Below are 13,264 nucleotides of genomic sequence, written 5' to 3'. Positions count from 1 at the left end.
CTGTAAAGTTGGGTATTTTAACAAGAGGGTTTATGGGATTGACTCTCTTTTGCAGCCGGTCTCTAGTGGCCAGTCGATGAACTGCAGTTTAATCACTTCAGTGTTGGATTAAAGAGAGAGACGGGAAGGTTGTCACTTGATTCAAACCCAGTATAAACAAAACCAAAGCCTTGTAAAAGGGCAGAACAGGTCCTCTTTAAGAGTAATAAAGAGCAATAGAGAGCATCTGATCACTCACCCATGTCCTGATGGTGCGATGAAGTACAGGCAACAGTGAACTCTGCTGTCCGGCATCTGCCGTCTGTTTACACGGGACTCGGCGTTCAGGTAATCCTCAAACTTACTGTCAATGTGATCAATGACCGGCTGCCAGCTGGAGCAGAACACAGAGATTCAGGACACGCTTTAGGTTCACAGGAACACCATCTAATTATATCAAGCAAACTGACATTAGGGCTGCACAATACATCGAAATTATCGAAATATCGCAAATGTATACACTACAGTTCAAAAGTTTGGGGTCAATACGATTTTTTTTTTTAAAGAAATTAATACTTTTCATCAGAAAGGATGCATTAAATTGATCAAAGGTGACAGTAGACATTTATAATTACGCAAAATATTTTTTTTAATTAAATGCTTTTCTCTTCTGAAAAAATCCTGAAAAAAAAGAATCACAGTTTGCACAAAAATATGGAGCAGCACAACTGTTTTCAACACTGATAATAATCATAAATGTTTCTTGAGCATCAAATCATCATATTATAGTGATTTCTGAAGGATCACGTGACACTGAAGACTGGAGTAATGATGCTGAAAATTCAGCTTTGATCACAGGAATAAATTACACTTTAATATATATTCACATAGAAAACAGATGATTTCCATTGAAATAATATTTCACAATATTACTGGGGTTGTTTTGCATTTTTAATCAAATAAATGCAGCCTTGGTGAGTAGACGAGACTTCTTTTAAAAACATTAAAAATCTTATTGACCCCAAACTTTTTAACGGTAGTGTATATCGCGATATACATATCGCAACGCCTTACAATAACTGAACAAAAGACAAAGAGAAAATCACTCACTGCTCTCGGCTGAATAACTTTTGTATCTTTAATAAGAATCAGCATATATATTTAATTCACACAGTGAAAACTAAGCAGTTTTTTTACATTTGATTATTCAGTTTCTGTTGTTAAATAAACCTGAAACCCTAAACCCGAGGTTTACACTGATGTTAAAGTAACACTTCTTATGCGACAGTAAAACACTGATGTTCACTTTCAGAAGTTGTAGGGATGTTTTCTTGTCTCAAAAAGAATGTAAAACACGTATGTAGGTTATATAATTTTAAATATATTTTACAGATAATTTATGTTTATTTTACACACTTTAAGCATTATCGTATCGAATATCGAAAAAAATCTTCAACATTAAACCATGCTGTGATAATTATATCTGCCACTCGACCAAAGTCGTTCTCACCAGTTGCTGTTGTCCACGGCGTCTCCAAACCCAGGAGTGTCCACTATCGTGAAGAGAAGCTGCACGCCCCCCTCCTTCATCAGCACCTTCGAATGCTCCACCTGCGGTCACAGAGCATCTGAATTACCTTACGAATGGCGGATGTAAAAGCTATGTAAAAGTCTGCTTGCGCACTTTTGGTGTCTGATACACACTGGCTATCAGTGGCGAGTGATTAAGGTCAGGAATCGGACATTTGTTATAAAATTTTAATTTCGATTGCTCTTATGGATTCCTTTGTGAGCATTTCAATATGATTTTAAACCATTCAAGCGTGAGATGACTCGCTCACTTGTTTTATGTTCTGCACTCATCTAAAACTTGCACACAAATAATGTGATTCTAAACCATTCAAGCGTGAGACGAATCGTGAGTAACACTTGAGTAACACTTGAGTAACACTTGAGTAACACTTGAGTAACACTTGAGTAACACTTGAGTAACACTTGAGTAACACATGGGTAACACCTGAGTAACATGTGTGTACCACTGAGTAACACATAGTAACACTGAGTAACACTTGAGTAACACGTGAGTAAAACTTGAGTAATACCTGAGTAACACTAAGTCAACACGTGAGTAACACATGGGTAACACCTGAGTAACATGTGAGTAAGACTGAGTAACACGTAGTAACACCTAGTAACACCTGAGTAACATGTACACATGTGAGTAACACCTGAGTAACACGTGTACACATGTGAGTAACACCTGAGTAACACCTGAGTAACATGTGTGTACCACTGAGTAACACCTGTACACATGTGAGTACCACTGAGTAACACGGAGTCACACCTGAGTAACACGTGTACACACTTGAGTAACACGTGAGTAACACGTGAGTAACATGTGAGTACCACTGAGTAACACGTAGTAACACTGAGTAACACCTGAGTAACACGTGTACACATGTGAGTAACATGCGAGTACCACTGAGTCACACCTGAGTAACACCTGAGTAACACCTGAGTAACACCTGAGTAACACCTGAGTAACACGTGTACACATGTGAGTACCACCTGAGTACCACCTGAGTACCACGTGAGTAACACGTGAGTAACACGTGAGTAACATGTGAGTAACATGTGAGTAACATGTGATTACCACTGAGTAACACGTGTACACATGTGAGTAACACCTGAGTAACACGTGAGTTTCACGTGAGTAACATGCGAGTACCAGTGAGTACCACTGAGTAACACCTGAGTAACACGTGTATACATGTGAGTAACATGTGAGTAACATGTGAGTAACATGTGAGTAACATGCGAATACCACTGAGTCACACCTGAGTAACACCTGAGTAACGTGAGTAACACTGAGTAACACGCGAGTAACATTGTGTGTCTGGAGCTGCAGTGCTGTTGAAACTAACAACCCACTTTTGTTTGTAATTGCTATTGTGTAATGTACGTTCATTTTTTGTGCTTCCTTGTAATTCGTGCATCATCTGCGCTTTATTTTCCGTGAAGCATTATTCTGGTGGGCTTCTGCTATGATAAACAAACATGTGTGTTTGTTTGGGTTGATTACAAACATCAACATTGCCCAACAGCTTATTTCAAAAACGACTTACCCCACCTTTAAAGTGACAACAGCCTAATATTCCTGCTGCCGTCTCTATAATAACACAAATCAAACAACAAAAGACAGAGAAAATGCACTCGTTCTTGACTGAATAACTTTTGTAACTATATTTGTAATGTATATTTTATTGAAAAAGTGGAGTGTTATTTTACATTTGATTCCAGTTTCTGAACCTGAATAACTGAAAATCTTAAAACACTTTATTTCAATCATATCTTTTTTCAGTTGTATTTAGGCCTATTTGTTGAGATTTTTTATTTGTTCTTTTTTAATTACTGAGCGATTACTTACGATTACAACATAATAATGCTTGAAATTTATATTAGTTAAGCTAGTTGTTTTTCTAAGGTATTTTTAAACCACAGGCAAATGTTCCTTGCGTTAGTGTTCTGTAGCCTGTTGATTTTTGATATTCAGCTAAAATTAAATATTTTGCAATGAGACTAAATGTGAATCATATCTAATTTTTTCCCCCCTTATTGGAATCGAAATTAGGAATTGATAATAATCCGAATCGATAAGCAGAATTGAAATACGAGAATCGTTAAAATAGAAACGATACCCAACCCTACGTGTGATGCAAAGAAAAAAAACACACAATGAAACCAGCCATGAGAGACAGGTAGAGAGAGAGAGAGAGACAATGAGTAAGACAGGTAGAGAGAGAGAGAGAGAGAGAGACAATGAGACAGGTAGAGAGAGAGAGAGAGACAGGTAGACAGACAATGAGTGAGACAGGTAGAGAAAGAGAGACAGGTAGAGAGATAGAGAGAGTGACAGGAAGACAAAAAGGGTGTGAGACGGGTAGAAAGAGTGAGACGGGTAGAAAGAGTGAGATGGGTAGAAAGAGTGAGATGGGTAGAAAGAGCGAGACCGGTAGAAAGAGTGAGAACGGTAGAAAGAGTGAGACCGGTAGAAAGAGTGAGATGGGTAGAAAGAGTGAGACCGGTAGAAAGAGTGAGAACGGTAGAAAGAGTGAGACCGGTAGAGAGAGTGAGACCGGTAGAGAGAGAGAGGTAGACAAACAGGGTGTGAGAGAGGTAGAAAGAGTGAAACAGGTAGAGAAAGAGAGAGGTAGACAGGCAGACAAACAGAGTGTGAGACAGGTAGAAAGAGTGAGACGGGTAGAAAGAGTGAGAACGGTAGAAAGAGTGAGACGGGTAGAAAGAGTGAGACGGGTAGAAAGAGTGAGACGGGTAGAAAGAGTGAGACGGGTAGAAAGAGTGAGACGGGTAGAAAGAGTGAGACGGGTAGAAAGAGTGAGACCGGTAGAAAGAGTGAGACCGGTAGAAAGAGTGAGACCGGTAGAAAGAGTGAGACCGGTAGAGAGAGAGAGGTAGACAAACAGGGTGTGAGAGAGGTAGAAAGAGTGAAACAGGTAGAGAAAGAGAGAGGTAGACAGGCAGACAAACAGGGTGTGAGACAGGTAGAAAGAGTGAGACCGGTAGAAAGAGTGAGACCGGTAGAAAGAGTGAGACAGGTAGAAAGAGTGAGACCGGTAGAAAGAGTGAGAACGGTAGAAAGAGCGAGACCGGTAGAAAGAGTGAGACCGGTAGAGAGAGAGAGGTAGACAAACAGGGTGTGAGAGAGGTAGAAAGAGTGAAACAGGTAGAGAAAGAGAGAGGTAGACAGGCAGACAAACAGGGTGTGAGACCGGTAGAAAGAGTGAGACCGGTAGAAAGAGTGAGACCGGTAGAAAGAGTGAGACCGGTAGAAAGAGTGAGACCGGTAGAGAGAGAGAGGTAGACAAACAGGGTGTGAGAGAGGTAGAAAGAGTGAAACAGGTAGAGAAAGAGAGAGGTAGACAGGCAGACAAACAGGGTGTGAGACGGGTAGAGAGAGAGAGACGGGTAGAGAGAGAGAGACGGGTAGAGAGAGAGAGGTAGACAAACAGGGTGTGAGAGAGGTAGAAAGAGTGAAACAGGTAGAGAAAGAGAGAGAGAGGTAGACAGGTAGAGAGAGAGAGGTAGACAAAGAGGGTGTGAGACAGGTAGAAAGAGTGAGACAGGTATAGAGTGAGAGACAGATAGACAGGGAGGTAGAGATAGAGACAGGTAGATATCTTATGTTCACAGATATTCTAATTTGCTGAAATGTTAATTTGTACAATTAATTTAATTTGTACATTTAAATTTAAGTTATGTTATAATATTTTATTATTTTGATGTCTTTATAATTATTCTATGTATTCCGAGCTTTGGCAATATTGTAATATGTACAGTCATGCCAATAAAGCAATTTGAATTTAATTGAATTGACAGGTAGAGAGAGAGAGACAGGTAGACAGACAGGGTGTGGGACAGGAAGAGAGACAGGGTGTGAGACAGGAAGAGAGAGACAGGTAGACAGACAGGGTGTGAGACAGGAAGAGAGAGAAATTCTGAGACAGGAAGAGAGAGACAGGTAGACAGACAGGGAGTGAGACAGGAAGAGAGAGAAAGTCTGAGACAGGAAGAGAGAGACAGGTAGACAGACAGGGTGTGAGACAGGAAGAGAGAGAAATTCTGAGACAGGAAGAGAGAGACAGGTAGACAGACAGGGTGTGAGACAGGAAGAGAGAGAAATTCTGAGACAGGAAGAGAGAGACAGGTAGACAGATAGGGTGTGAGACAGGAAGAGAGAGAAAGTCTGAGACAGGAAGAGAGAGACAGGTAGACAGACAGGGAGTGAGACAGGAAGAGAGAGAAAGTCTGAGACAGGAAGAGAGAGACAGGTAGGCAGACAGGGTGTGAGACAGGTAGAGAGAGAAAGTCTGAGACAGGAAGAGAGAGACAGGTAGACAGATAGGGTGTGAGACAGGAAGAGAAAGTCTGAGACAGGAAGAGAGAGACAGGTAGACAGACAGGGTGTGAGACAGGTAGAGAGAGACAGGTAGAGAGTGAGACAGGTATCTGGGTATCAGTGGCGAGTGATGCAAAGAAAATCATCATAAAGCTGAAATGCCGTGTGAAGCGTTGGACTCTCAGTCACTCTTAAATCTACAAGTACAAGCATGCAGGACATAGCATAGCTATTACTGACATATTACTGAAGTATGCTGGAGAAGTGCATGCAACGATAATGATCTTATCAAGGCCTTCTAAAAACCTGTATAAAGATATTTCCCAGTGCACAGCTGATAAGAAACAAGCAGCATCTATTGCCATTTATCCGACAGAACTGGGCTTTATACCTGAACTGTTTTCTTGATTCTGTGCGAAGGCCCGGGGTATTCTCCGGAGTACAGATCCGTCAGGAACAGAGAGTTTATCAGCGTGGACTTTCCCAACCCCGACTCTCCTGGAGAAACGGCAGAAAACAGAGGAGTGTGAGGTTAAAATGAGACCTGAATTTAGTACAACATCCTATAAAAACTAGATTTACTGTAAGAAATAAAGAGATTTTTAGATGAGCTTAAGTTTTATATACACTACCATACAAAAGTTCGGGGTTAGTGAAACAAGTGAAGTATTTACGAGTGAGTCATTGAATCATTAATTTAAGAGATTCGTTCAAGAACGTAAATTCATCCCGTAATTAAACAAATTAAGTATTTACGAGTGAGTCATTGAATCATTAATTCAAGAGATTCGTTCAAGAACGTAGATTCACGTAATGTCGGCTGATGTCAATAGGGAGTTTTCATTTAAAATGTTGGTGATTTTAACATAAGAAAAGTACGTTTAAATGTTTTGGCACTTGCTTGAGCAACTTAATATATAAATCTATATGTGATTGGATAATATGCTGTTTAAATTTACGTGAATATGTCTTTGAAAGATTGTATAACTGTATAGGTATATAACTTTTTATATAAAAGTTTATTTGGATTTGAAATAAAAATAATGAATAATTGTGTTTGTGGTACAGCCACGGATCAATTGCGCACAGCAAACGGAGTGTGTGTGAAACAGGCGTAATCCATAAATGCTGATTCATCCAATGAGAAAACAAGTGAAGTTTTTATGAGTGAGTCATTGAACTATTCATATTTAAGTAAATATTTAAATAGACTGAAGCAATGAACCAGCATTGCATTCACTGCAGTTTTAAGGAGAAAATACTCAGCAATGCTGTCGACTTATGAATTTACACATGGTTTGTCTTAAAGCATATTAAAAACACCACATTCACATATAAACAACATTAAAATCTGGATTTTCACCACGGGGGACTTTAAACAAACAACCAAAATTGGGATTCTCAATTTATCCAGAATCGTGCAGCTCTACACAAACCGATTCGAAAAGTCAAACATGACCGACTCGATATGATGATGCTTCATTATCACGTGTTTAGCATTAAAGAGGGGGTTGATTATGATTTCACTTTTCTAACTTTAGTTAGTGTGTAGTGTTGCTGTTTGAGCATAAACAACATCTGCAAAGTTACGACGCTAAAAGTTCAAAGCAAAGGGAGATAGCCATTCAGAAATGTTGTCACTTTTTTGAGTCTCTCCATCTTTCTGACTCCGGTTTGACCATAAAAGGCTAAATGTTTTTGAAATTTACAGTGCGTGTGTGTGTGTGTGTGTGTGTGAGATAATCGAAGCTGCTAAGAAACGAGCTCTCGAAGCTCCGCCCCCTGTGCCGGGAGCAGCAGCTCATTTGCATTTAAAGGGACAGACGGTGCATTTTTGCTCACCCTCAAAAAGTGACACCTTTAACATGCATTATAAAAACATCTGTGGGTTATTTTGAGCTAAAACTTCACACATACACACTCTGGGGACATCAGAGTGAAATCTTGTGAAAAGGGCATTATACCCCCCCTTTAAAGTGTGAACACACAGCACATGCAGCGGGACTAAACCAGAGAGCACGGATGAGCACTGGACGAAGGCTAGAACTAATAGAGCGTGGCATTCATCTGCACGCTCTCACGCAGAGTAGAACACATTAACTACAGTAAATTGCCTCTGGCAGGGCGAGTGTTTGGCATCGTTACAGATCTGGCAGTTTCCCAAACCCACACACTAATGCAAGAACAACTGGGTAAAGTCCAATTTGTATTACAGATCAGCAGATTCAGATTGTTTTATTTAGTGCCATGTCAGCATCCAAGGCTATTTTCATGGCAAAAATGTAATTACAAAAATACAAATATCATATAAATACAGTAAAAACCAAACAAATAGCAAGTCATATTATACAAGATTTTTTAAAATTAACATATCATAAAAAAAAAAACCTTTTCAGGCATAATCTTACTAACTAAGTCCTTAAGTGAGGTCACTTCACAAAAAAGCATTCTACTTATATTAAGTCCAGGACAATCTAATAAAATATGTTTAATAGATAGGGAATCTTACAAAACATGCATTGATTTGGGTCTTCACCTTTAAGAAAAAAAGCAGGAGTCAAACTTGTGACCTATACGGCCTCTGGTGAAGACCACTGGATCAAGTCTAGTTTTAAGAGTGATAAAAAGTCTGTTTGTAATTTCCGGATGAGTTTCATATAGCTTATTATTCTTGCACATATTCCACTCTTCTTGCCACTTATTTAATATCTACCGATAAATAATCGGCCTAATATCTGAAGGAGGAATTTGACATTCATTAACTTCCTGATTAAGAGCTTCTACAGATCAGCAAGAGACATTATTGACAAAAAAATCTGTTAAAAATGGCAGGGCTCGACATTAACCCTTTTCATGTGCTTTCAAGTAAATCATGCGCTTGTCAGAGTAAAAAATTAGCTTGTTTAGGGAAAAAAAATTGGATTTTTTTTGTGTGTGTTGTAAATATAATTTATTCTGAAGCAATATTGTCATCAGTGTTCAGTCAGCGTTGACATATTTAAATCTGCATATTTATGATATTTTAACCTTTATAAAGGACATTTTTCCCCCTAATCGTTTTATAAATATGCTTCATCTTTCCTTTTAAATTCTTAAATTTGATCAATAAATTACATTAGAATAATAAGACACTAAAGGGCTGTTACCAATCAAAGTAAATCATTTCAAAGTAAAAAAATTACAACTGCATTAAATAATGTTATGAGATTGTTTTACATATTATTTGAATATACAAATAAGAAATGTTGGAAAGAATGATAATTTTAAACACGAAACTAAACCGCCATTAGGTGGCGGCAGGGGACCGTCTCAATGAGCGAGTCATTGAGTCATTCATTCAAACGATTCGTTCAAACGACTGATTAATTCAGGAATGAGGCAGTTGTTTATGAATGGGTCATTAAATCTGTGACTCAACCAACTCGTTCAAAATGCTGAATTATTCAGTAAGGCAAACACGGTTCCTGCGAGATGTGCTGTGATCTTTCTTTGGAACAATTTTCGCTGCTGAAATAGAACAAAAACAGACAATATTGCGTCTAAAATGTAAGTGACTTAATATTAATTACGCGTTTAGTGAACTGTTATGAAATCAGTGCTATATTTTCAATCGTGACAGTATTCTGGACTCTTGTTCGTGTGACGTTGCTTAACTTTATCATATGTTATAAATATAAAAACTCCACATTTTGAATGTTTACCGCAGTAATGTTAACTGAGTGTCTTTGTGTGAGCTGCACTCATTTGTTTCCATTTCCTCAACAGCACAACCTTGTTACCGTCAGTACATTATTATTATTATTCACTATCAATCGCCACCTACACTAAATGAATGCAGAATCATTCTCGCGTTCGGTGATTCCCTCATTATTTTTTAGTTATTGATGTTTTAATCAGGCTACATGTCCGGTCAGGCAAGTAAAATTCTCTTTAAAAAAAATCCACTTGTCTGAAACGTTAATGTCGAGCCCGTATCGGGATATTACGTGATGAACAAGTCTAGCAGCTCCGCTCATAGACGGTTATATAAATATTTTGCAGCTAAAAAGACCACAAATAATGCCTTTCACTTGTGGGAATAACTCAACCACGAGTCCTCGGGTCAGATTCATAAATGCAGGGGATGTCGTCTACAAAAACCACAGCTCGCACACAAAGCCAAAGAAAACAGAGTCCCATACACTTTCAGACTAGCCTAATTCTTTAAAACACACACACACACACACACACACACACACACACACACACACACACACACACACACACACACACACACACACACACACACACACACACACACACACACACACACACAAAAAGGACAGATCCTGTATCAAAAGAATTACCTTCAAACCTTCACTCACTTTCTAAACCGTCAGTGCTCTTCGCTGCATTTTTCAAGATGAACAGGATGTGAAATCACTGCTATTCAACCCTAGTTTCCTGTGTGGTTTTCCAAACAGCATTTAGACCAAATGTCAAGAATGTCGCCTCAACCTGGCTAGTGTTCAAAACTAGACCGGAAGCTTCTCAAGTGGTCATTATGACTGAAGCGCACAACGAATCCATCACAAAGTGTGGCTAACTTTGTTACACGTCGAGTGTGGTTCATTACACGGAGGATATAGAGTTGGTTTGTTGAAGATTAAAGATCGAAATCAATACATTCAACGAATGTGTTTTCTTACCCACAACCATCAGAGTGAACTCAAAGCCCCGTTTCACAGACTTTCTGTACACTTGGTTCGGGAGGCTCGCGAAGCCCACGTATCCCTCCAGATTCTTCTGCTGCTGGAAACACACACACACACACACGTTTGATCAGGGACACTTGCACCGTAAATAATACAATCTTAACTCTTGAATAAGCCAATAAAAGGTGTGTACCGAGCATGAAAATGAAATGTCTGTGCTGGTCATACTTACTGCTGTGTGTTTGAATTCCAGAAGTGCATGTTATTAGTTGAAGGAGGAAAAAATGGAGATTCAGGGAAGTTCAGCATCGAACGGCATTTTGGGATGAGAAGGGAGAGGAAAAAAAGAGAGAGAGCACAGACATTTATGACATAACTATTTATACGTACCCCAAAATTCATGCCAAATGCTTAAGATTGAAACAGAGATTAGCTGGTAACTTTAATAGGAAAAGAAACAAGGTTTCACATTTTTTTATACGTTTTCCCCCCCAGTAAACTCCTAGATAAACTTTAGTCTTTAGTTGTTTGTGCATGTTTGATTTTACTTATCAATTTGGTTTTCTATTCCTATTAAAGTTACCAGCTAATCTGTTTCAATCTTAAGCATTTGGCAATGTATTTATGTATTTTTGGCAATGTATTTATAAATATCTTATTTAAAAAAAATTATATATATATATATTTTTTTTTTTTATTAAAATAAGATATTTATAAATACATTTAACATTACCGCACTAAAGAGAGAAGAAAAAAAACATCATAATATTACATTTCACAATATAAATTGGGTCTTTGTTTGTACAATATTTAGCTGCCTTTAAATTTTCAAATGCACCAGGATGATCTCATTTGTCATGTAAAAAGTATACAGGATGTTTGAAGTCTGTACCCTCTTACTAAAAATTCACAATAAGCCACAAAAACAAAAATCCCACCATTTCCACGAAGGCTCAGTATGTTTTCATCCCATGTTGCGAAATCAAATTATGTGCAAAATTGGAATATTGCATTAAACATTAGTGAATAAAGCAGCGTTTCCTTCCGATGTCTTCAAGAGTCAAAATCATCACTTCCTGTGAAACTGGTGCAGAATATCAGTAATAAAGATGTAAGTTTCTGCAATGTGGCTTTTTCCCTCCATCTTAATTGAGTTTGTCTCAGAGCGTCGAAACGCAATAAAACACATTTGAGATGCTGCGATGCCATTGGTCCACTGGTTACGCCAGTTATCCAATCACAGCTGACGCTGAGGCAAAGTCACATGAGGTTTGAGGGATTGGTTAGGTAAATGTGTTTCCATCGTAGTTTATGCGCATGTCGTCTTATCAGATTAAAAATGTATCCACCTCAATTAAGTGCATAAGGGTCTGTCTGTGCATTTTTATAATTTACATGCATCTTAGCGTTTCGATACAGCATTTTTTAATCCGATATCCCAAAATGCACAAAAAAATAGGCTAATGGAAACAGTTAGAGACTGAAATCTCAAGAATCAATTGCATTTTCATCTAAAGACTTTTGCTTACATGCTTGTTAGTGCCTACATATGAATAATGTTTTGAAATCTAGACATGGCTAATACTTAACAGCAGCTCAAATAGCTTTGATTTGAGAGCAAAATGTACAACGATTCAGCTTAATTCTCTTTCATTTTGTGACAATTACGGTGAAAGTCAAATAAAAGCACTCAAGACGGCTCTAAAATGTGCAACCGAGCTGTTTGTAATCATTGTGCACAAGATGAGAAGTGATGGTGTTGGCAGAACAATCACAGATGCCTTTAATGTCACAGCATCATTTATTCTGCATAATAACTTGGATTATTTTAGCAATCAATCTCATGATCGCCATTTACAGTATTGCTTTAATTAGTCTCTGAAGTACAAGAGGCACTCAAAATATGCAATGAGAAGCCGAGACTAAAGTAAAGCCAAATACTAAAGCCACACATTAACTAAACTATACAAACCTGGTGTCAGACTAGGTGAAGTGTGCAGTTATTTAAAACAGATCTGACTGAGTACAGGATGTGAGAGCCTGACCGCAATCTGAATGACATACAGAAACTCCTTTCATCTGAAGGAATTAACTGAGCAAAATAACATTTAATAGCAGATTATGTCTGCTTTTATCCAACAAATATAGTTTATCCAACAAACAGATGACAGAAAAAAACATTATTTGAGCTTCATATATCCCTAAATCCTATCATCAGCAGGTATGAGTGGCATTTGGGGTGATAAAAATGACTAATTTAATGTAAACAGCTTTTAAATTAGATTATTATGGCGATTATAAAAACAAACAAACAAACCGCAAAACAACATTGAATGTTCAGTTTTCAAACCGGTTCGCATGTCTTATATCTGTCTAAGTTAGTATCTATCCACCCTAAACATCATGTCTGCACGACATTCTTTATTTTCTTTATAACTAAAAAAAAAAACAATTTAACAAGTAACGTTAAGTTAACGTTAACGCAGAAATAGAACAGCTGCGATAATTCAGCAGTTGTGTGATTAGCTGCTAAGCAAAATTAGCTTGTTTATGTTTTTAAAAAAGTATTTCTGAAAAGTATGTGCGTGTGATGTTTAAGAATTATGAAAACTTGGGTGTATTTGGTTAATTTTTATTAAATTCTAACGAACGTACGGCGTTTTTCGCTCTTCAC

At 38.0% G+C, this 13,264-nt stretch overlaps 1 protein-coding gene across 2 annotated transcripts in view; it reads right to left on the bottom strand.

Moving 5' to 3' along the window:
- septin7b (septin 7b) overlaps positions 1-13,264 on the bottom strand; it is a 32,992-nt gene that overhangs the window by 19,436 nt on the left and 292 nt on the right. For both annotated transcript variants that reach the window (XM_077229985.1, XM_077229986.1), the window contains exons 2-5: positions 10,585-10,687; positions 6,288-6,394; positions 1,490-1,590; positions 239-373 (exon numbers count right to left, since the gene is read on the bottom strand). In XM_077229985.1, coding sequence (XP_077086100.1) covers positions 239-373; positions 1,490-1,590; positions 6,288-6,394; positions 10,585-10,594 — 353 coding nt within the window. In that variant the 5' untranslated portion in view covers positions 10,595-10,687. The remainder of the gene's footprint in view (positions 1-238; positions 374-1,489; positions 1,591-6,287; positions 6,395-10,584; positions 10,688-13,264) is intronic.

The sequence above is a fragment of the Siphateles boraxobius genome, unplaced genomic scaffold (assembly GCF_051911475.1).
Source record: "Siphateles boraxobius isolate OS27281-9 unplaced genomic scaffold, OSU_SipBor_1 137, whole genome shotgun sequence".
Lineage (NCBI taxonomy): Eukaryota > Metazoa > Chordata > Actinopteri > Cypriniformes > Leuciscidae > Siphateles > Siphateles boraxobius.
Note: the sequence above shows the minus strand (reverse complement) of the source record. Positions and strands in the feature narration are given on the sequence as shown.